Source organism: Carcharodon carcharias, chromosome 26 (genome assembly GCF_017639515.1).
Source record: "Carcharodon carcharias isolate sCarCar2 chromosome 26, sCarCar2.pri, whole genome shotgun sequence".
NCBI classification, from domain to species: Eukaryota; Metazoa; Chordata; class Chondrichthyes; order Lamniformes; family Lamnidae; genus Carcharodon; species Carcharodon carcharias.
The window spans coordinates 21,779,274-21,803,780 of NC_054492.1; the positions used below are offsets into that span (position 1 = coordinate 21,779,274).

The 24,507-nt window shown below is 41.9% G+C and overlaps 1 protein-coding gene across 12 annotated transcripts in view; it reads left to right on the plus strand.

The window, feature by feature from the left end:
- gabpb1 (GA binding protein transcription factor subunit beta 1) overlaps positions 1-24,507 on the plus strand; it is an 88,936-nt gene that overhangs the window by 42,188 nt on the left and 22,241 nt on the right. For 7 of the 12 annotated variants that reach the window (XR_005941456.1, XM_041175187.1, XM_041175185.1 and 4 more), the window contains 2 exons: positions 626-808; positions 3,639-3,754. Coding sequence is in view for 11 of the 12 variants with exons in the window: in XM_041175187.1 (XP_041031121.1) it covers positions 626-808; positions 3,639-3,754 (299 nt within the window). In the remaining variant the exon portion in view is untranslated. Of the gene's footprint in view, positions 1-625; positions 809-3,638; positions 3,755-19,061; positions 19,544-23,929; positions 24,331-24,507 lie in introns of those variants that run through there. The other 5 variants (XM_041175182.1, XM_041175188.1, XM_041175189.1 and 2 more) reach the window with 4 other exon arrangements.

Consider the following 24,507-nt stretch of genomic DNA (forward strand, 5'->3'; position numbering starts at 1 on the left):
GTGTGAATGACTGTTTGACATTTGTTGATGAATTCACATAAACCTCCTGTTTCAGTTTCTTTTAAATCTTCAAAGTGGTGGCAACTTGGAGGGCCTGCCGATTGGAGGGCCTGCCGATTGGAGGGCCTGCCGATTGGAGGGCCTGCCGATTGGAGGGCCTGCCGATTGGAGGGCCTGCCGATTGGAGGGCCTGCCGATTGGAGGGCCTGCCGATTGGAGGGCCTGCCGATTGGAGGGCCTGCCGATTGGAGGGCCTGCCGATTGGAGGGCCTGCCGATTGGAGGGCCTGCCGATTGGAGGGCCTGCCGATTGGAGGGCCTGCCGATTCATTGGCCCCTGATTTTGTTTTTCCGTTATATGTAAAGTCAACATTCTTGTCATATACTATCAGAATTCCAGTCAGTCCATGCTTCTTTTCTATACTCCCGAATAAATGCTTTGGAAGCAGGATTGACTGAATTTTTAGCAGGTCACCTGACAGCCTTCAGGATTGGAGGAAAATCTTTTAACTTTATTAAAATAATGGCTAGGTTTTGGTTATTGCTTACTACGTACTGAGGTCTGAAATGGAAAACAAAAATTTCCAAAATTCAGGATTAAAAGAGAAATATTAATTTTACTTCAGCAGTTGCCACAGAAGAAGTAGTAACAGCAGACTCGGTGGATAGTGCTATTCAACAAGTTGTCAGCAGTGGCGGTCAGCAAGTGATTACCATAGTAACTGATGATATTCAACTGAGCAACCTACAGGCAGCCAGTGATGGCGTGAATCAGCCAATTATTGTCACTATGCAGGCTGGACAACAAGGTAAAGTGCAATTAATTGATAAAGTACTGATGTTAGTGAAAACTAATCATGTTTATTCATCATTTCCCTGTATTCTTTCTTTGGTTGTTCATGTAAGGTAAATATTATAAAGCTGAACATTCCCAGATAATTGAGCAGGTGTAGCACATTCACTGTTATTCACTGAATTAGAGAGTGTGCAATACATTACAAACAAACAAAGAAAAGTATAGCACAGGAACAGGCCCTTCGGCCCTCCAAGCCTGCACCGATCATATTGCCTGTCAAACTAAAACATTTTGCACTTCCGGGGTCCATATCCCTCTATTCCCATCCTATTCATGTTTTGTCAAGCTGCCTCTTAAACACCACTATCGTACCTGCTTCCACCATCTCCTCTGGCAGCAAATTCCAGATACTCACTACCCTCTGCGTAAAAAACTTGCCCCGCACATCTCCTCTAAAGTTTTCTCTCACCTTAAATCTGTGTCCCCTAGTATTTGACTCTTCCACCCTGGGAAAAATCTTCTGACTATCTGCTCTGTCCATGCCACTCATAATTTTGTAAACCTCTATCAAGTCGCCCCTCAATCTCCGTTGCTTTAGTGAGAACAATCCACGTTTCTCCAACCTCTCCTCATAGCTAATAACCTCCAGACCAGGCAGCATCCCGGTAAACCTCCTCTGCACCCTCTCCAATGCCTCCATATCCTTCTGGTAATGTGGCGACCAGAATTGCACGCAATATTCCAAGTGTGGCCTAACCAAGGTTCTATACAGCTGCAGCATGACTTCCCAGCTTTTATACTCAATACCCCTGCTGATGAAGGCAAGCATGTCCTATGCCTTCCTGACTACCTTATCCACTTGCATTGCCACTTTCAGTGACCTGTGGACCTGTACACCCAGATCCCTCTGCCCGTCGATGCACTTAAGGGTTCTGCCATTTACTGTATAATTCCTACCTGTATTAGACCTTACAAAATGCATTGCCTCGCATTTGTCTGGATTAAACTCCATCTGCCATTTCTCCGCCCAAGTTCCAACCGACCTATATCCCGTTGTATCCTTTGACAATCCTCTTCACTATCTGCAACTCCTTCAACCTTAGTGTCATCTGCAAGCTTACTAATTAGCCCAGTTACATTTTCCTTCAAATCATTTACGTATACTACAGCAAAGGTTCCAGCACTGATCCCTGCAGAACACCACTAGTCACAGCTCTCCATTCAGAAAAGCACCCTTCCACTGCTACCCTCTGTCTCCTATGACGAAGCCAATTCTGTATCCATCTTGCCAGCTCACCTCTGATCCCGTGCAACTTTACCTTCTGTACCAGTCTGCCATGAGGGACCTTGTCAAAGGCCTTACTGAAATCCACGTAGATAACATTCACTGCCCTTCCATCGCCGATCATCTTTGTCACTTCCTCGAAAAACTCGATCAAGTTAGTGAGACATGACCTCCCCTTCACAAAACCATGCTGTCTCTCACTAATATGCCCATTTGCTTCCAAATGGTAGTAAATCCTGTCATGAAGAATCTTCTCCAATAATTTCCCTACCACTGACGTAAGGCTCACCGGCCTGTCATTTCCTGGATTATCCCTGCTACCTTTCTTAAACAATGGAACAACATTGGCCAATCTCCACTCCTCTGGGACCTCACCTGTAGCCAGTGAGGATACAAAGATTTCTGTCAAAGCCCCAGCAATCTCCTCCCTTGCCTCCCTCAGTACTCTGGGGTAGATCCCATCTGGCCCTGGGGACTTATCCACCTTAATATTCTTCAAGACGCCTAACACCTCTTTTTGATCTCAACATGATCCAGGCTATCTACACATTCTTCCCTAGACAACTCGACCTTCTCTTTGGTGAATACTGATGAGAAGTACTCATTTAGTATCTCTCCCATTTCTTCTGGCTCCATACACAGATTCCCACCTCTGTCCCTGAGTGGGCCTACCCTTTCCCTGGCTACCCTCTTGCTTTTTACATATGTATAAAAGGCCTTGGGATTTTCCTTAATCCTGGTTGCCAATGACTTTTCATGACCCCTTTTAGCCCTCCTGACTCCTTGCTTAAGCTTCTTCCTACTTTCTTTATATTCTCCATGGGCTTCATCTGTTCCCAGCCTTCTAGCCCTTACGAATGCTTCCCTTTTCTTTTTGACTAATCTCACAATATCTTTTGTTTTCCAAGGTTCCTGAAACTTGCCATACTTCTCCTTCATCCTAGCAGGAACATGCCAGTCCTGAATTCTTATCAACTGACGTTTGAAAGCCCCCCACATGTCAGTTGTTGATTTGCCCTTAAATATCTGCCTCCAGTCTAGATTTCTCAGTTCCTGCCTAATATTGTTATAATTAGCCTTCCCCCAATTAAGCCCCTTAACCCGAGGACTCCTATTATCCTTATCCATCAGTACCTTGAAACTTACTGAATTATGGTCACTTTTCCCGAAATACTCCCCTACTGAAACTTAGACCACCTGGCGGAGTTCATTCCCTAAAACCAGGTCCAGTATTGCCCCTTCCCTAGTTGGACTATATTGTCAGGAAGCCCTCCTGGATGCACCTTACAAATTCTGCACCATCCAAACTCCTAGCATTTATTGCCCATCCCTAATTGTCTGGCTACACTTCCTGACACCAAAAATAATGTTACTTTAGAGAATTTTGCTAGAGGTTGCTTTGCACATTAAATAATTAACTTTAAAAACTTTATATACTGCAATACTGTTCAGCTGAATGCCAGCTTGTAACTATTTAAAATATCAAGTGCTAATATTTCTGAGAATTTGGTTTCTGAAGTTGGTTTTGTCTAGTTTAACCTTTTTTCATGTGTTCTAGTTTTGACTGTTCCAGCAACTGACATTGCTGAAGAGACTGTGGTTACTGAGGAACCATTGATGAAAAGGCGGTGTGTGGAGGTAATTGAAAATCACGCAGGCACCACAGAAATCGAAGTAAGTGCACAAAAGATAGTTCTTTCAGAAAGAGGCATATTCTGGATAATGCCAGATCTGTTCTGTAGCTATTACATTTATTAATTATCTGAAGCACTCAAATGGCTAGTGCTTTTCCACCAGTATCTCATGGTGCCAGATTGGCTGGAATGCGATCACTGTTGTTACATACACCGCTTCCTTGAACCATCAATTACTTCACAACCAAGACTCATTTCAACACCATCTTAAATACCTGCTACCAATAATGTTTTCTTCAGAGCTAAATAATGATTAGAAACTGCTAACTGTTGTCTTGCCCATCAAAATATGTGATGACAAATATCAGGAACTGTAATCTTCTCTGCAAATACTTGCTGTTTATGGTAACACATTTACAGATACAGATCCTATACATAACCAGCACAGTTCAGTGATATTGCACACATTTCTTGGATTGAAAAAATAGGTTTTAGGAAAGGAAAGAGCCAAGACTCCCAGCACCATGGCCTCCATTTATGAAATAATTCCCATAAACTGCTGCATGATGTGAACAGGCTCCTGAAAGAAGGAGTGGCATTTTTTGTTGTGTTCAGAGTGGTTGATTAGGAACATTAAGGCTCTGAAGCTCCAGGGGAGACTTTGTGAGGTTGGTAGAGTTGGAGCGGAGCAGAACTGGCCCCATTTGAAGTTCTGGGGTCAGGTCAATTACAATAGAAAATTTGGGTGGGCTCCCATGTTTCTGGTGCAGCTGGGCTCCCAATGAGTGTGGTGAAGAGCTCCATGGCTGCAGTGAGGGCTCCAGAACCAATATCAAACTTTTTTTTTAAATGCCCACCTTGCTGCTTCTAGTTTTAGCAATGCAGTTAGTTGTTTGATGGGTTTGAATTAAAGAATTGCATTCCCACCCCTTGCCCCAGTAATAGGAGACAACAGTGTTTCGCAGTTTTCTGGCATCCAGTTTAGGGCGGAGCATAAATTAGGGAAATCCCTCCCCTGCCCCACCCTGTGAAGGTACTTGATATCTGCTCCATGCCTCCCTATGACAGTGTGGCTGAGATTAGGAGTTCAGCAATGTCGACGATCAAACCCATGAACCATGTCACAATGCAAGCCATATTTGTAAAATTCAGCTCTTTGATTAATCTCTGAAAGGTGCCTGATTACCACTTCACCCCCTTAGACTGAGAATTTTTAAGAATTGGAAAAGGTAATTGTGTCCCTGACAAACCTGTTCTTTTTGTTCCTTTTTTCATTCATGGAATATGGGCATCACTGGCTGGGCCAGCATTTATTGCCCATCCCTAATTGCCCTTGAGAAGGTGGTGGTGAGCTGCCTTCTTGAACTGCTGCAGTTCATGGGTGTAAGTACACCCACAGTGCTATTAGGGAGGGAGTTCCAGGATTTTGGAATGGCGATATATTTCCAAGTCAGGATAGGGTGTGGCTTGAAGGGGAACTTGCAGGTGGTGGTGGTGTTGTTCCCATGTGTCTGCTGTCCTTGTCCTTTTAGATGGCAGTGGTCATGGGTTTGGAAGGTGCTGCCTAAGGAGGCTTGGTGACTTCCTTGATGATAGAACATAGAATCTTATAGCATGGTGGGAAGATAGCTGCCTATGTGAGCAATTCTAGGCACAAAATGTACATTCCTCAGGGTGCACCCGTTCACTGTCTTTGTCTCATTGATGGCTGTCCTGTAGATTTTAGCCTATTTTATTGATAAATTGCATATTTCTATGCAGTGGCTCATCCTAGATGCCAGCGTTTTGCCTTTGTTGGACCTTTCGACGACTTTGTTAATGATTTGTTATATAAAGCACAGTCCTCCAACAATGTGAAAGCAAGTTCCGAAGAAGAGTCAGTTTGGACTTGGAACATTAATTCTCTTTCTCTCCACAAGATGCTGCCAGACCTGCTGAGCTTTTCCAGCATTTTTTGTTTTCATTTCAGATTTCACGCATCTACAGTATTTTGCTCTTATGTAAAAGCAAGTCCATATTTTCACCTGTATTCCTTCAGAAAAAGACACTGCTGGACAGTAGCCAGCTCTCCTGGGCAGCAATTGCTTCAAATATTCTGTCCTTGCACAATAATCACCAAAGGAACAGAGCAGAAATACAACTCACTCCCTTTTTTCTCCTGCCCTTCATCAAAACAAAATGGTCCATGCTTTTGTTTGGTAAAGCTCTCCAATCTTGAGAATCATGTATCTACATGGTTAATCTCAGGGCGAAAATATTTCTTCCCAAATTCTTCTCTTTGTTTCCTCCTCCATAAACTATGACATGTGGGTGCAGTTGCACATTGCTTGCAGACTTGCAGTGTTTGCTCATGGCCTTTCTGCATGAGTTTCTATATAGTATTTGGCTCTTGGAACAGGGTCTACCTTGTCTGCGATGTTCTAACCCTGATGCCTCAGCAGACGTCACTGGATAGTAATCAGGATTGGAAATCCTAGTCCGAAATGTAAACACTGTTTATTTGGTCTCTTTCACAGCATGGTTTCCCCACTCATTGCATATTGGAGTGAACATTTCCTTAAATCAGCTATTATTGATTTTAAAGCAGGTGCTAAAATAATAGCTGTTGATTCCATCTCCATGCTGCATGATTCTTTGGGGCACACCTGTACAATGTAGGCATAAATTTCCTTGAAGCTAGAAACTTCCATAGAGCTTCTCTTGTTTGCCTTTCCCTGTCTGAATTCGGATCCATGATTTACCCTGCAGTTATCCAACATCATTGATTGTTTGCCTTTAATCTTGACATCATGAGTATATTGGCATGAATCAGATTCGATGTGATGAGGGGAGGCAGTGAAGGCACTTGGCAAGAAATATCTGCCTCCTTATTTGGTTTGGGTTTGGTTTGCCGAGGTGCTATTGATGTTTTGATATCAGACAGTGTTGAGCTTCAGAATCTAACTGTGACCGTAGGTTCAAAGAAGAGGCAGCTTGGTATTGACTTCAATAGGAGGTCCATAGCTGCAAAATAATCAGTAAAGAGTTGGGAGAGGGGGCTGGCAATCTCCACTTTCTTCACATCAATTGAGATTGGTGGACTACTGGTACCTTGATGTTGCTGGCACCATGATAGACCCGATTCTGATTTTCATTTGCTTGTTTGTCTTTGGGGAGACTGTTTGTCCTCTGCCTTTTCTTTTGTCATGACTGTAAGAGTCAATACTGGCACTCATTACAAGTTCCGGACTCTCTGCCAACTGGTGTGAAATGCAGAACTCAGTGTGACTTGTGCAGTCCAGTGCACGCTTTGGTTCCAGTCAGTGTCAGGTGGTCATTGTCATTCCTACTTTGCTCCTAGGTTTATTGATCACAGCCACTCCAAAACTAATCTGTAATAATGGACAAGGCCCTGTTGGAAAAATGATGTGTGACTGATGCATGCCATTGTTAATGTGCATATCGGCCAGCAAGTTCAGGGGGTTAGGAGATATACTGAAAGTTGTGAATCTCCAGCACTTGTTGGTCATTTTATTCTGCATCCCCCTCCCAACCCTGTTTGCTTCAAACAACCAGAATCTCACTCTTAGTCTCTCCGTTATTTTTAAGAACTTGCCATTAAACTTGCTGTAGAAAGTTATAAGGGTTAGAACTTAACTGCAAAAGTACCTTTTTAACAATAAGATAATTGTTAGGAACATACGAACTAGGAGCAGGAGTAGGCCACTCGGCCTCTTGAGCCTGCTGTACCATTCAATAAGATCTTGGCTGATTGTAACCTCAACTCCACATTCCCATCCTAACCTTCCATCCCTTTGCGTATCAAGAATCTATGTAGCTCTGCCTTAAAAACATTCAAAGACTCTGCTTCCACTGCCTTTTGCAGAAGAGAGTTCCAAAGACTTACAACCCTCTGAGAGAAAAATATTTCTCCTTATGTCCTCTTCTCCTTTTCTCCTCTGTCTTAGATAAGATGCAGATGACACAAAAATTGGTAGTGTTGTAAATAGTGAGGAGGAAAGCCCTAGATTACAGGATGATATAGAGCTGGTAAGCTGGGCAGAGCAGTGGCAAAGGAATTTAATTCTGAGAAATGTGAGGTGATGCATTTTGGGAGGACTAACATGGCAAGGGAGTACACAATGAATGTAGGACCCTAAGAAGTACAGAGGATCAGAGGGACTTTGTACATATCCACAGATCCCTGAAGGCAGCAGCACAGGTCGATAATGTGGTTAAGAAGACATATGGGATACTTGTCTTTATTAGCTGAGGCATAGAATATAAGATTAGGGAGGTTATGTTGGAGCTGTATAAAATGCTAGTTAGGCCACATCTGGAGTACTGTATGCAGTTTTGGTTGCCACACTATAGGAAGGATGTGATTGCACTGGAGACGGTGCAGAGGCGATTCACCAGGATGTTGCCTGGGCTGGAGCTTTTCAGCAATGAAGAGAGACTGGATAGGCTAAGGTTGGTTTCCTTAGAGCAGAGAAGACTGAGGGGGCCCTGATAGAGGTATACAAAATTATGAGGGGCATAGATAGGAAGAAATATTTCCCCTCAGCAGAGGTGTCAATAACCAGGGGGCATAGATTTATGGTAGGGGGTAGGAGGTTTAGAAGGGATTTGAGGAAAAATGTTTTCACCCAGAGGGTGGCTGGAATCTGGAACACACTGCCTGAGGGGATGGTAGAGGCAGGAACCCTCATAACATTTAAGGAGCATTTAGATGAGGCACTTGAAATGCCATAGCCTACAGGGCTATGGGCCAAGTGCTGGAAAATGGGATTAGAATCGATAGGTGCTCGATGGCCTGCACGGACACGATGGGCCAAATGGCCTGTTTCTGTGATGTAAAACTCGGACTCAATGACTGTAAATGGGCGACCCATTATTTTTAAACAATGACCCCCAGTTGTAAACTCTCTCAGAAGGGGAAACGTCCTTTCCATATCCATCCTGTCAAACTCCTCAGATCTTATATGTTTCAATCAAGTCACCTCTTACTCTTCTAAACTCCAGTGGATATAAGCCTAGCCTGTCCAACCTTTCCTCTTATGACAACCTGGTATCAGTTCAGTAAACCTTCTCTGAACTGCTTCCAATGCATTTATGTGCTTCCTTCAATAAGGTGACCAATACTGTACACAGTACGCCAGACTTGATCTCACCAATGCCTTGTACAACTGAAACATAACCTCCTAGTCCAGTATTCAATTCCCCTTGCAATAAATGATAACATTCTATTAGCTTTCCTAATTACTTGCTGTACCTGCAACCTAACCTTTTGTAATTCATTTAGTAAGACACCCAAATCCCCCTGAATCTCAGAGCTCTGCAATCTCTCACCATTTAGATAATATGTTTTTTTATTCTTCCTGCCAAAATGGACAATTATACATTTGCCCACACTATATTCTATTTGCCAGATCTTTGCCTATCTATATCTCTTCGTAGCCTCCTTATGCCCTTTTCACAACTTGCTTTCCTACCTATCTTTGTGTCATCAGCAAATTTAGCAATCATCCTTTGGTCCCCTCATCCAAGTCATTTGTATAAATTATAAAAAGTTGAGGGCCCAACACTGATCCCTGTTGCGCACCATTTGTTACATCTTGGCAACCAGAAAATGACCCATAAATGACTCTCTGTTTTCTGTTAGCTAGCCAATCTTCTATGTTACCCCCTACGTCATGAGCATTTATTTTTCGCCATAACCTTTGAGGCACCTTATCAAGTGCTTTCTGGAAATCTAAGTACAGTACATTCACTGGTTCCTCTTTATCCACAGCACATGCTACTTCTTCAAAGAACTCTAATACATTGCTTAAACATTATTTCCTCTTTCACAAAACCATGTTGACTCTGCCTGATTACCTTGAATTTTTCCAAGTGCCCTGCTATGACATCCTGAATAATAACTTCTAACCTTTTCGCTATATCAGATATTAAGCTAACTAGCCTGCTAGCTTCCTTCCTCTGTGAGTAAAGTATTTCCTTTTTAAATATATTCAGTGACTTGGCATCCACAGCCCTCTGTGGTAGAGAATTCCGCAGGTTCATTTGCTATTTTCCAATCTAATGCAACCTTCCCCGAATCTAGGGAATTTTTGAAAATTAAAACCAATGCACCAACTATCTCACTAGCTGCTTTTTATAACACCCTAGGATGAAGTCCATTAGGACCCAAGGACTTGTCAGCCTGCAATTCTAACAATTTGCTCAGTACCACTTCTCTGGTGATTGTCGTTTTCTTGAGTTAGAAACATAGAAGCAGGAGTAAGTCGTTTGGCCTTTCGAGCCTGCTCTGCCATTCAATATGGTCATGGCTGATCGTCTATCCCAGCGCCATACTCCCGCTCTCTCCCCATATCCCTTGATGTCTTTCGAGTCTAGAAATCTATCTATTTCCTTTTTAAATATATTCAGTGACTTGGCATCCACAGCCCTCTGTGGTAGAGAATTCCGCAGGTTCACCACCCTCTGAGTGAAGACGTTTCTCCTCATCTCAGTCCTAAATGGCTTACCCCTCATCCTGAGATTGTGACCCCTTGTTCTAGACCCTCCTAGCCAGAGAAAACATTATCCCTGCTTCCAGTCTGTCCAGCCCTGTCAGAATTTTATACATTTCAATGAGATCCCCTCTCATTTTTCTAAACTCCAGTGAATACAGGTCCATCTCTCCTCCTATGACAATCCTGCCATCCCAGGAATCAGCCTGGTGAACCTTCACTGCACTCTCTCTATGGCAAGTATATCCTTTCTTAGGTAAGAAGACCAAAACTGCACACCATACCCCAGATGTGGTCTCACCAAGGCCCTGTATAGCTTCAGTAAGACATCCTTGCTCCAATACTGAAGTCCTCTTGCAATGAAGGCGAACATGCCATTTGCCTTCTTAACTGCTGGCTGCACCTGCACGCTTGCTTTCAATGATTTGTGTACAAGGACACTCAGGTCCCTTTGTACATCAACATTTCCCAATCTATCACCATTTAAATAATACTCTACCATTCGGTTTTTCCTACCAAAGTGGATAACTTCACACTTATCACGATATACTGCATCTGCCATGTATTTTCCCACTCATTCAACTTGTCTAAATCAACTTGAAGCCTCTTAACACCCTCCTAACCACTCACATTCCTACCAAGTTTTGTGTCATCAGCAAACTTGGAAATATTACATTTGGTTCCCTTATCCAAATAATTGATGTACATTGTGAATAGCTGGGGCCCAAGCACTAATCCCTGTGATACCCCACTAGTCGCTGCCTGCCATTCCGAAAAAGACCCATTTATTCCTACTCTGTTTCCTGTCTGCTAATCAATTCTCAACCCATGCAAATACATTACCCCCAATCCTATTTGCTTTAATTTTGCAGGATAACCTCTTTTGTGGGGTTTTATCAAAGGTTTTCTGCAAATCCGAATATACCACATCCACTGGTTCTCCCTTATTTATTCTGCTAGTTACGTCCTCGAAAAACTCCAGTAGGTTTGTCAAACACGATTTCTCTTTCATAAATCCATGTTGACTTTGTCTAATCCTATTAATATTTTCTAAGTGTCCTGTTATCACATCCTTTATAATAGACTCTAGCATTTTCCTACCACTGATGTTAGGCTAACCGGTCTGTAATTCCCCATTTTTTCCCTTCCTCCTTTTTTAAATAGTAGGGTTACATTTGCCATTCTCCAATCTGCCGGGACTGTTCCAGAACCTATAGAATTTTGGAAGATGACAACCAACATATCCACTATTTCCATGGCCACCTCCTTTAGTACCCTGGGATGTAGGTTACCAGGCCCTGGGGATTTATCGGCTTTTAGCCCCATTAATTTCTCCAGCACTGTTTTTCTTTTAATAATACTAATTTCCTTCAATTCCTCCTTCTCACTAGACCTTTGGCCCCCTAGTATTTCTGGGAAGTTATTTATACCTTCCTCTGTGAAGACAGAACTAAAGTAGTTGTTTAATTGCTCTGCCACACCCTTGTTCTCTATTATAAATTCTCTCGTTTTGGACTGTAAGGGACCTACATTTACCTTCACTAATCTTTTTCTTCTTACAAATTTATAGAAGCTTTTACAGTCCTCTTTTATGTTCCTTGGAAGTGTACTCTGATACTCTAATTTTCCCCCTTAATCAATCTCTTGGTCCTCTGCTGAATTCTAAACTGCTCCCAATCCTCAGACTTGCTACTTTTTCTAGCAACATTATATGACTCCTCCTTTGATCTAATACTGTCCTTAATTTCTTTTGTTAGCCATGGATGGGACACTTCCTGTTGAGTTTTTGCACCAGAAAGGAATATATAACTGTTGCAATGCATACATTCATTCCTTAAATCTTAGCCATTGGCTATCCACCGCTATGTATGTAGAAATTTCTACATTTCTGCTTCTCTTTAGCTCTGAAGAAGAGCCATATGGACTTGAAACGTTAACTCTGTTTCTCTCTCCACAGATGCTGTCAGACCTGCTGAGTTTTTCCAGCGTTTTCTGTTTTCGTTTCAGATTTCCAGCATCCGCAGTATTTTGGTTTTAGCCTGTTCCCTAGTTGGTTCTTCAACGTACTGGTCTAAAATTCCATCTTGTAAGCACTCCTGGAATTCACCCACTGTGTATTATTGCTCATTTGTTTCGCCCAGTCTGTATGTAGATTAAAGTCACCCATGATTACTGTAGCACCCTTGTTATATGCATCTCTAATTTCCTGTTTAATACAGTCCCTTACCGTACCACTACTGTTTAGAGGTCTATTTACAGCTCCCGTTAATGTTTCCCGCCCCTTGTTGTTAATTAGTTCCACCTGGACAGATTCCACATCTAGATTTTCTGAGCCAATATCCTCTCTCGCTATTGCACTGATTTCATCCTTCTTAACAATGCCACACCACCACCTTTTCTTTTTTGTCTGTCCATGCTAAGTATCGAGTACCCTTGGCTATTCAATTCCCAGTCTTGGTCACCCTGCAGCCAAGTATCTGTAATCACAATCATATCATATACCCGTTTACATCTATTTGTGCTGTTTATTTTTCTACCTTTTTGCGAATGCTCCATGCATTTAGATACAGTGCCTTTGGACTTGTCTTTTTACATTTTTTTTGTACTATGGCCCTATTTGCAGCTAGCCCCTGTTTCCTCTGCCTTCCATTTTTGCTTTTTACTTTTCTGTCTTTCATTTCCATCTTTCCTTCTCCCTCTTGTGTCTCCCCACTCAGGTTCCCATTCCCCCTGACAATCTAGTTTAAACCGTTCCCAACAGTTCTAGCAAATACCCTTGCGGGACATCAGTCCTGGTCCTGCTGGGGTGCAACCCGTCCAGCTTGTGCAGGTCCCATCTTCCCCAGAATCGGTCCCAATGCCTCAGGAATCTAAATCCCTCCCTCCTGCACCATCTCTCCAGCCATACATTCATCCGATCTAGTCTCCTATTCCTGATCTTACTAGCACTTGGCGCTGGGTGTAATCCTGAGATTACTACCTTTGAGGTCCTTTTTAATTTATTTCCCAGCTCTATATTCGGCTCTCAGGACCTCATCCCTCTTTTTAACTATGTCGTTGGTACCAATATGGACCATGACCTCTGGCTGTTCACCCTCCCACTTCAGAATGTCCTACAGTCACTCAGTGACATCCTTGACCCTGGCGCTAGGGAGACAACATACCATCCTAGTGTCACGTCTGCGGCCGGAGAAATGTGTATCTGTTTCCCTTACGATAGAATCCCCTATCACTAATGCTATATCCCACTTTTTTTTTCTCCACCTCTATGCAGCTGAGCCACTCGTGGTGCCACAGACTTGGCTCTTGCTGCATTCCCCTGAGAAACCATCTCCCCCAGCAGCATCAAAAATTGGTTAGAGAGGGAGATGGACCCGGGGACTCCTGCAATACTTGCCTCGTTCCTTTACTCTGTTTGGTGGTCACCCATTCCCTTTCCGCCTGTGCACTCTTTACTGTGGTGTGACCACCTCAGTGTACATGCTATCCGCAAAGATTTCAGTCCTGCGGATGCTCCACAGTGACTCCAGCCGCTGCTCCCGATCCAAAATGTGGATTTCAAGCAGCTGCAGCTGGAAGTACTTCCTGCACACGTGGTCACCATGGACACTGGAAGTGTCCCTGATTTCGTACATCGCACAGGAAGAGCAATCCGCATGGCTGAACTGCCCTGCCATAACTTACCCTTAAATTCCCCCCTTTACTTTTACTTCCTCCGGTTTAGACAATATTAAGGACAGTAAAAATACTCAAGTCCTACTTACCAAGGCCACTGCTCTTCTTTCTGAGGAAAGGTAGAAAATGAAAAGATCATCTCCTTCCTTCTTCACTGAACCTTCTCACTCACCAAGCTCCAACTGAAGCACTCAAATGCAGCCCAAAGCAGCATTCCAGTGCAGACAAAAGCAGCACTGTAGATGGCTTGCTTTTATGTTGTCTGAATCTGGCTTCTGAAAATCTGTTTAAGGTTAACTAATTAACTAGTTGCAAGCAGAGCCTGAAAGAGCCCTGTTTTAAAGGTGGACGAAAGCTCACCACCTCCCAACCCAAAAGGCAACTTTTATTTAATTGCTTAATTAAAGAGAAACTAGACTGTAGATAGAAATTAACCCTTAAAACTCCCTCACTTACCAATGCTGCTTTGTGCAGCATTTTTGTTCTCCACATGACAGGATGATTGAGTCTGCTGTGTGGACATTTTTTCTGGATTTTTAAAAACTTCGTATTGATTTTAAATACTTCAGCTCCCTGAGGCAACTCTCTGTGTTCAGGGAGCTTTCACTGTGCGCTCTCCTGCGCCTGCACTGACTTCCGTGCTTGCCCTGAGCATTTCAGCATGTCTTTCAAATCGTGGCCTGAGGCTGATTGCAGGCGGCAGGCCGTTTCCCAGCCATTCCTGCTCCTGCCCGCTGTGCCCGGCCGACGACCCGAAAATCCTGCCCCAGCTGAAGCACTGAAATGCATCCCAAAGGAGCACTCAGTGCCGTCATAGTGTAGTTCCTATCTCTCTTCCATTTCCTGATTTACAGCTATTTCTGGGATGTTACTTGTATCCCTTATAGTGAAGGCCGATGCAAAATACCTGTTGAATTCATCTGCCATCTCTTTATTTTCCCATATTAATTCCCCAGACTAAATTTCTATAGGACAACACACACTTCGCTAATTCTTTTCTTTTTAAAATTTGTATAGAAACTCTTACTATTTCTTTTTTATATTTCTAGCTAGCTTTCTCTCATTCTATGATTTTTCCCTCTTTATTAATCTTTTAGTCATTCTTTGCTTTTGTTTCTGTCCTATCTTCTGACCTGCCCATCTTTGCACAATTATATGCTTTTTCATTAAGTTTGATACTATGTTTGACTTTTTTAAGTTAATGGATGGTGAGTTCTCCCCTTGGAATTTGCCTGTCTTGTTGGAATGTACCTATTCTTTGTATTCTGAAATAAAACCTTAAATGTCTGCCACTGCATCTCAATTGACCTACCCCTTATTCTAAATTGCTAGTTCACTTTAGCTAGTTCTGCTTTCATGCCCTCACAATTGCCCTTTTAATACTAGCCTTGACCCACTCTTCTGTCTCTCAAACTGAATGTAAAATTCAGTCATATTATGATTGTTGCTGTGTAGGGCCACCTTCACTATGAGGTCATCAATTAATCCATTCTCATTGCACAATACCAGGTCTAGCATAGCCTACTCTCTGGTTGGCTCTGGATACTGCTGTTCGAAGAAACTACTCTGTCCTACTGTGTAGTTACAACTGGGGGGGCCTGTATGCCACTCCCACAAGTGACGTATTGCCTTTATCATTTCTCATCCCTAGCCAAACCGCTTCTACCCAAACCACTTCTACATCCTGGTTTCCTGAACTTAGGTCATCCCTCTCTATTGTGCTAATACCATCATTAATTAACAAAGCCCCTCCCTCCCCCTTTTTCTAGCTTCCTGTCCTTCCTAAATGTCATGTCCCTTCAATATTCAGGTCCCAATCTGTGTCATCCTGTAGCCATGTCTTTGTAATGGCTATCAGATCATCTGTACTTATTTCTATTTGTGCTGTCAGTTCATCTGTTCTGTTTTGCATGCTATGTGCATTCTGATACAGAGCCTTTAGTTTTGTCCTTTTAATATTTTTATAACTTCTAGCCTTATCTGCTGATTTACTCTTAGATTTGTATTGTCTATCCCTCCCTGTCACATTCTGTTTATCACTTCTCATATTAATAGCTTTCTCTCTTGCCATCCCTCTTTTCTTTGAAATACCATATCTTCCCAAATTTGCTCCCTTTGGTGCAATGCCAAACAATCTCTGGCCCAGAAAGAGAACACCTTAAACCTTTGTCTCATCCCTGAAGATGACAAATTGTTGGTGATTTTTAAAATGTCAAATTTTAAAAATAATTTTTTTTATTTTGTGTTCTCACTAATTTTATTTCTCTTTATGCACAAAAATGACAAAGTAAACAATGGGACCAGCGGTGTATCTCCTTAAAATGTGAGATTTATTTTAATTAAAAATACAAATTTTGCAATAGCATTTCTAGACAGCAAATAAGACGGAACTCAAAAATGATCAAGTCACTGGATCAAGATGGGGTATATCCCCAGTTGCTGAGGAAAGCAAGTGTGGAGATAGCAAAAACTCTGACCACAATCTTGGATATGGGAGTAGTGCCAGAGGACTGGAGTGTTGCAAAAGTTGCACCCCTGTTCGAAGAAGAAGAGAGATGAATCTGGTCACTTAAGGCCAAGACAGTGTAACATCAGATGTGCCGTGAGAAAAGACCTTTTCACGCAACGAGTGGTTTGGGTCTGGAATGCGGTGCCTGGAAGCGTGTTGGAGGCAGGTTCAATCGAGCATTCAAGAGGGCATTAAGTGATTATTTGAATCGAAACAATGTACAGGAGTATGGGGAAAAGGCAGGGCAATGGCACTGGGTCATAATGCTCATTTGGAGAGATGGTGTAGACACAATGGGCCGAATGGCCTCTTTCTGTACCATTAAAATTCTGTGAATCTGTCAGTGGTGGGAAGCATATGGGATTATAGGAACGTTAGTAACATGGGACATAGTTAGCTCAGGGATAGGTGGTATAGAGTGGTGGTGAATGGATGTTTTTCTAATTAGATGCAGTAGAGTTGCAAGTTATTGGGATCATCATTTTATATAAATGATCTATTCGCCAATAACTTGCTCACTACTCAATTTGGGTTCTGCCAGGGTTGCTTGGCTGCAAACCTCATTACAGCCTCGGTCCAACCATGGACAAAAGAGCTGAATTTCAGAGATGAAGTGAGCGTGACTGCCCTTGACATCAAGGCAGCATTTGACCGAGTTTGGCATCAAGGAGCCTTAACAAAACTTAAGTCAGTGGGAATCGGGGAAAACTCTCCATTGGTTGGAGTCATACCTAGCACAAAGGAACATGATTTTGGTTGTTGGAAGCCAATCATCTCAGCCCCAGGACATCAATGCAGGAATTCTTCAGGGAGTGCCCCTGGCTCAACCATTTTTAGCTGCTTCATCAATGATCTTCCCTAAAGTCAGAAGTGGGAATGTTCCCTGATTATTGCTAAGTTCAGTACCATCCAGCACTTCTCGGATACTGAAGCAGTTCACGTCCGCATGCAGCAAGACTTGGACAGCATTCAGACTTGGATAGCATTCAGGCTTGGGCTACTAAGTGGGAAGTAATATTCGTGTCAGACAATCATCATCTCCAACAAGAGAGAATCTACTCACCTTTCCTTTACATTCAATGGCATTAGCATTGCTGAATCCCCCACTATCCACGTCCTGGGAATCACCATTGACCAGCAACTTAATTGGAGCAATCATAAAAATGCTGTGGCTACAAGAACAGGTAACAGGCTGGGAATTCTAGAGCGAGTAACTTAGCTCTGACTCCCCAAAACCTGTTCACAAGCCACAAAGCACAAATCAGGAGTGTAATAGAATACTTCCCACTTGCCTGAATGATTACAGCTCCAACAACACTCAAGAAGCTCAACCCCATCCAGGAGAAAGCAGCCTGCTTGATTGGCACCGCATCCACCACCCTAAACATTCACGCCCTTCATCACCAGTGCACAGTGGTAGCAGCAAGTACCTCCTACAAGATGCGTTACAGCAACACGCCAACGTTCCTTGGACAGCACCTTCCAAACCCGTGATCACTGCCACCTAGAAGGACAAATGCAGCAGACACATGAGAACATCCCCATTTCCAAGCTACCCTCCAACTTTCACCATTCTGCACAGGGGGACAGTAGCATAGTGGTAATCTTAGTGGACTAGTAATCCAGAGGCCTGAACTAATGCTCTGGAAACACGAATTCAAATGCTACCATGGCAGCTGGGAGAACTGTTAATTCAATTTATATTTGTGGAATGAAATACTAATCTCAGTAATGGTGACTGTGAAACTAGCGGATTGTTGTAAAAACATCTCTAACATCCTTCAGTCCAGGAGTCATTTTCCATTCTGGTCTTTACGTGACTCCAGATCCACAGTAATATTTTCAACTCTGAACTACCCTCTGAAATGGTAAAGCAAGCCACTCAGTTATATCAAACTGCTACAGTATCTACACCACATGAACTACAGTATTTCAAAAAGCTGGCTCACCACCATCTTCTCAAGAGCAATTAGATTGGGTAACAAATGATAGCTTTGCTAGTGACTCCCACATCCCACAAGTGAATAAAAATAAAACCTGGACTTGGATATAAAGAATCCAATTTCCAAGTTTGCAGATGATACAAAACTTGGTTAAGTAGTTAATATTTGTGACAGCAGCAGACATCAGGTGGACCTAGACTGGTAAAATGGGCAGACATATGGCAGTTGCAATTTAATGCGGATATTGTGAAATGATGCACTTTGGGAGGAATACCATGGAGAGGCAGCATAATCTAAATGTATGATTTTGAAGGGGGTGGTTAAAAGAGTAGAGTGATCCAGGGATGCATATTGTCAAATGTTTTAAGGTGGCAGGGCAAGTTAATGCGATGATTAAGAAAGTGTATGAGATACTTAACTTTCTAAATAAGGGTATTGAATGCAAAAACAAGCAAGTTGTTTTAAGCCTTTACGAATGAATGGATAGGCCTCAACTGGTGCATGGTGTACAATTCCAGGCATCACATGTTAGAATGGATGTCAAGGCCTTGGAAAGATTACAGATGAGGTTTCCAGGATGATATCAGAGATGAGGGAGTTCAGTCACGGAGAGATTGGAGAAACTGGGATTATTCACTCTACAGCAGAAAAGGTTAAGGGGAATAGGGTATTCAAAATTGAGAGGTTTTGATAGTTTCTCCCAACTTGTTCTATTTCCTCTGGCAGGTGGGTCAGTGACCAGAGATCATAAACATCAAATAATTGGCAAAAGAAAGAGGGCAAAGGAGAAGAAATGTATTCACATGGCATTTGAGATCTGGAACACACTACTTGATATGTTGGTGGATTCAACCTGATATGTTGTTGGAAGTTTCAAAAGATGATTGATGGTACCTGAAGACTGGTTTACAGGTTATGAGGACTGGGTGTGGGACTAAATTTGCACAGCTCTTTCAAGGCTAGCATTGGCACGACAGACAGAATGACTTCCTCCTATGCTGCAGGATTCTGATGCTAACAAATTGTGTTTTTCTTAAAAAAAAGGTAGAGCTTTATATTCTATCTTTGAAGAACTGAGAAATATCCAATCCAATATTCATGGTTTCATCCAACTTCTTTGATCCAACTTCTTGGAGCGACAATCTTGAAATTAAACAATATAAACTGTGGTTCTGTATATGATTAAAGAGATCTTGGCCATTCTTGCACATGATCCATCCATCTATTCCATGTCATATTTCAAAGTATCACATGTATTGATAATGCCACTGGACTAGTAATCCAGAGGCCCAGGCTCATGTTCTGGGGACAAGGGTTCAGATTCCACCATGACGGCAGGTAGGATTTAAATTCAATTAATAATCTGGAATTGAAAGCTGGCCTCAGTAATGGTAACTCAGAAACCATTGTTGATTGTTGTAAAAACCCGTCTGGTTCACTAATGTCCTTTAGGGAAAGAAATCTGTTGTCCTTACCTGGTCTGGCCTAAACGTGACTCCAAAGCCACAGCAATGTGGTTGACTCTTAACTGCCCTCTCAAATGGCCTAGCAAGCCATTGAAAGAATTTTTAAAAATTACAAATGTAAGATATTAATTGATGTGGAGCCTGAAATTTACAAATAATTGTAAAGATTTCCCTCAGAAATGTATGTAGCTACCAACTTGTGCATTTTTTGACCAGTAAGAGCAGTGCCAACCAAGTTAGAAACTAAACATTGATACAATGAATCACAGTTGTTATGGAGTAGGAGGCCATTCAGCCCACTGTGTCTGCACCAACTCTGAGCATTTTAACTTAGTGCCAATCTCCATAAGATATGGGAGCAGAAGTAGGCCATTTGGCCCATTGTGTCTGTTCCACCATTCAATGAGATCATGGCTGATCTGATAATCCTCAGCTCCACTTTCCTGCCTTTTCCCCATAACCCTTGATTCTCTTACTGAATAAAACCTATCTGTCTCAGCCTTGAATATACTTAACGACCCAGCCTCTTTAGCCCTCTGTGGTAAAGAATTCCACAGATTCACTACCCTCTAAGAGAAGAAACTGCTCCTTACCTCTGTTTTAAATGGGCACCCCCTCACTCTGAGATTATGCCCTCTGGTCCTAGATTCATCCACAATGGGAAACAACCTCTCAGCATCTACCCTGTCGAGCCCCCTAAGAACCTTATATGTTTCAATAAAGTCGCCTCTCGTTCTTCTGACCTCCAATGAGTACAGGTAGAACTTCCTCATAAGAAAACCCCTCCATGCCCGGGATCAACCTAGTGAACCTTCTCTGGACTGCCTCTAATGCCAGTATACCTTTCCTCAGATAGGGGACCCAAACTGTTCACAGTATTCTAGGTGTGGTCTAAGTAGTGCCTTGTATAGTTTTAGCAAGACTTCCCTATTTTTATACTCCAGTCCCTTTGAAATAAAGGCCAACATCCCTTCCCTATTACCTGTCGAACTTATATGTTAGCTTTTTGTGATTTATGCGCAAGGACTCCCAAATTTCTGATGAAGAGTCATACGGACTCGAAATGTTAACTGTGTTCCTCTCTGCAGATGCTGTCAGACCGACTGAGTTTTTCCAGCTATTTTTGTTTTTGTTTGTGACTTCCAAATCCCTCTGTGCTGCAGTCTTTCTCCGTTTAAATAATATTCAGCTCCTCTATTCTTCTTGCCAAAGTGCATAACCTCTCATTTTCCCACACTATATTCCATCTGCCACTTTTTTGCCCGCTCAGTTAACCTGTCTGTATCCCTCTGTCAACTCCTTGTGTCATCCTCATCACTTGCCTTCCCACCTATTTTTGTATCATCTGCAAACTTGGTACATTCACTTCCCTCATCTAAGTCATTAATATAAATTGTAAATATTTGAGACCCCAGCATCAATCCCTGTGGCAAACCACTAGTTACAGGTTGCCATCCTGAAAATGCCCCCCTTATGCCAACTCTGTCTTCTGTTAGTTAGTCAATCCTCCATCCATGCTGATATACTATCCCCAACACCATGGGCTCTTATCTTATTAAGTAGCCTTACGTGCAATACCTTATCGAACGCCTTTTAGAAATCCAAATATATTACATCTACTGGTTCTCCTTTATCTATCCTGCTAGCTACCTCCTCAAAGAATTCTAATAAATTTGTTAGGCATGATTTCCCCTTCATGAAGCCATGCTGACTCTGCTTGATTAGATTATGCAATTCTAAATGCTCTGCTATTACATCCTTTATAATAAACTCTGACATTTTCCCAATAACAGACGTTAAGGTAACTGACCTATAGTTACCTGTTCTTAATTTCCCTCCCTTTTTGAATAAGGATGTTACATTGGCAGTTTTCCAATCCTCTGGGACTTCTCCAAAATCTAAGGATTCTTGGAATATTACTACCAGCGCCTCCACTATCTCTGTAGCTACTTCCTTTAATATCTCAGGGTGCAACCCTTATCGACCTTTATCCCCATTAGTTTCCCTAGTACTTTTTCTCTGGGGATAGTTATTGTATTTATTTCCTCCCCCTCTTTTGCCCCTTGATTATTTATTATTGGAATGCTATTAGTGTCTTCTACCATGAAGACTGAAACAAAATATTTATTCAATTCCTCTGCCATTTTCTGGTTCCCCATTATTATTTCCCCAACCTCATTCTGTAAGGGGCCTATGTTCACTTTGGTCTCCCTCTTCCTTTTTATATATTTAAAGAAGCTCCTACTGTCCATTTTTATATTACTTGCTAGTTTACCCTCAAAGTTTATCTTCTCCCTCTTTATTATTTTGGTCATCTTTTGTTGGTTTTCAAAACTTTCCCAATCCTCTGGCTTACCACTAATCTTTGCCACATTTATATGTCTTGTAAAGTTCAGGATATACTGAATATACCGACCACATCTCTCTGGTATACTTGACGTATTTATCTCTTTTGGTCTTGGAGTCCAAGACCATCCTAGATCTATGAAGTGACAAATAGATAGAATATACCATACATTTCAATCAAATCTAGTGTTTAAAGTGACTCCCTTTAGAACCTCTGAAGTAGATTCCATCCACCAGCACTTTCACCACCGGGAGTAATGAAGCAATACTTAGATATGGTAGCCATAATTGATACTTTTAGTAAATCAATCCTGGCTGCTAGTATCTTCCCAACTTCAAGAACACCTCTCCTTGTTTTACGTGCTACTTGGTTCACCTGCAGCAGTGTGCAGGGAATGGAATCTGTAAAAGATTGATTGCAATATTCATCCTTTTTCCTCCAGAAAATATGTTCCCCACACTGCCAGCTATCCACTGGACTCATGCAGTGGCAACAATTTTTATTGGCTTATTTAGTTTGATTTAGGCATTAGGTCAAAACAAACTCCGTTCTTTGCAAACTAGGGCCCTTTATAATGCACAGCCTGGTTTTCTGTGGTGTGGTTTCTGTAGTGAACTGTAGTTACCAGTACAAAAACAGAATTATCTGGAAAAACTCAGCAGGTCTGGCAGCATCGGCGGAAAAGAAAAGAGTTGACGTTTCGAGTCCTTATGACCCTTCAACAGAACTGTTGAAGTTCTGTTGAAGGGTCATGAGGACTAGAAACGTCAACTCTTTTCTTCTCCGCCGATGCTGCCATACCTGCTGAGTTTTTCCAGGTAATTCTGTTTTTATTTTGGATTTCCAGCATCCGCAGTTTTTTGTTTTTATCTCTGTAGTTACCAGTACACTGGGCATTCATACTTACCAGCCAATGCTATAAGGTGTGGGGCAAGATAGGTGGGAGATGCAGATTTTTGGGTTTAATCACTGTCCTTCTGGTGGGAAGGGTGAAAATGCACACAATTCCTGGTCTCTGAGTTACTTCCAGTTTTCCTCCCTTTCCTACCAGCTTTTCCTGAGTATGCTGAGTAGCATTGTATATGCTTCCACATCTGGCAATTGCACTTTGAAAGCACCCACAAGCTGAGAGTTTGGGCTGTGAGGACTGGGAAGGAGAGCATGGTTTCGTAATCCTCTCCCCACCCATGCAAATATCCCAAGAGAAGGCACAGAACAGGAATCTTGGCTGTTCTTTCCTTCCCAAGCACACATGCCATTTGTGACCTCTTCCTTTGCTGTTCCAATCGTCACCGGTTTATAGTCTAACCGACTGCAAATATCCTCCAAGCCAATCATCTTGAGACAAAAGCTATTAAACCATCTTCCCAGAGCAGCTGTCGGGTAAGCTGAATAAGTTGACGTTTATCTAGTTTACACTATCTGGAAAGCAATGAAAAATAGTTTTTATCAGAACTAAATTCCGATGGCACCTCTTGAATTTTAAATAGAAATGTGTTATTTAAATTTACAGTTTGGATGAGTTTAGTGCATTTTCTGCTGGTATTAGTCATAAATAATTTAGAACACATTTATTTATTTTTAAACTCATTACATTGTCAAGCAGTTAAAATGAATTAACTTTCCATCTAAAATTATATTAGAGACACAATATAATAAGCTCTGATTGAAAGGACCAAGAAATGGGTGCATTCACTGTGACCACAATCTTGCCCCAGTGACGCTTTTGTAAAAGCTAACTAAATATGTGACGTTAATTTGTGATTTTGTTGTTGTTTTAGGTTCACAGTGAGATGTTAAATACACAAACACTCCTGGTTAATCTAATGGAAAAGGAGCATGAATTAGAGCAAACACAGTGATGTACTTAGAAGAATGGAGGAAATTAAATGCCAAGATTTACCAAAAGAAGCAGAGCAAAGGAAGGCTAATAAAATATTTTTTAGAATTAAAAACTAGACCTTTTGCATTAGTATTTCAAATCTCTGATGTATTTTGGAGTAAGTTGTGCAATGAAAGGAAGTCTAATTTATTTGGGGAAGTTGAAATATGTAACACGGGTTTCTCAACGCCCCGTCAATTTATGCGCTTGTGTAACACTAAGATAAATTATGTTCAAATATGAAGTGTCCTAGTTGCTAGGCTGTTCTATAATGCCATTTGAAAATGGAAAAAAAAATCTATATTTTTATTTCTCTGGATAAAAATACAATAACTTGAATTTTATTTTAATAAACACAATATTAGCCCAGAATTCCCATTTTATTTGGGTGTATACTCATAAAGACTATCCTAGTAACTGAATATGAAGGAAAAAGAAATTTCATAATACTTTTGTTGAAATCAAACTCACTTCTTG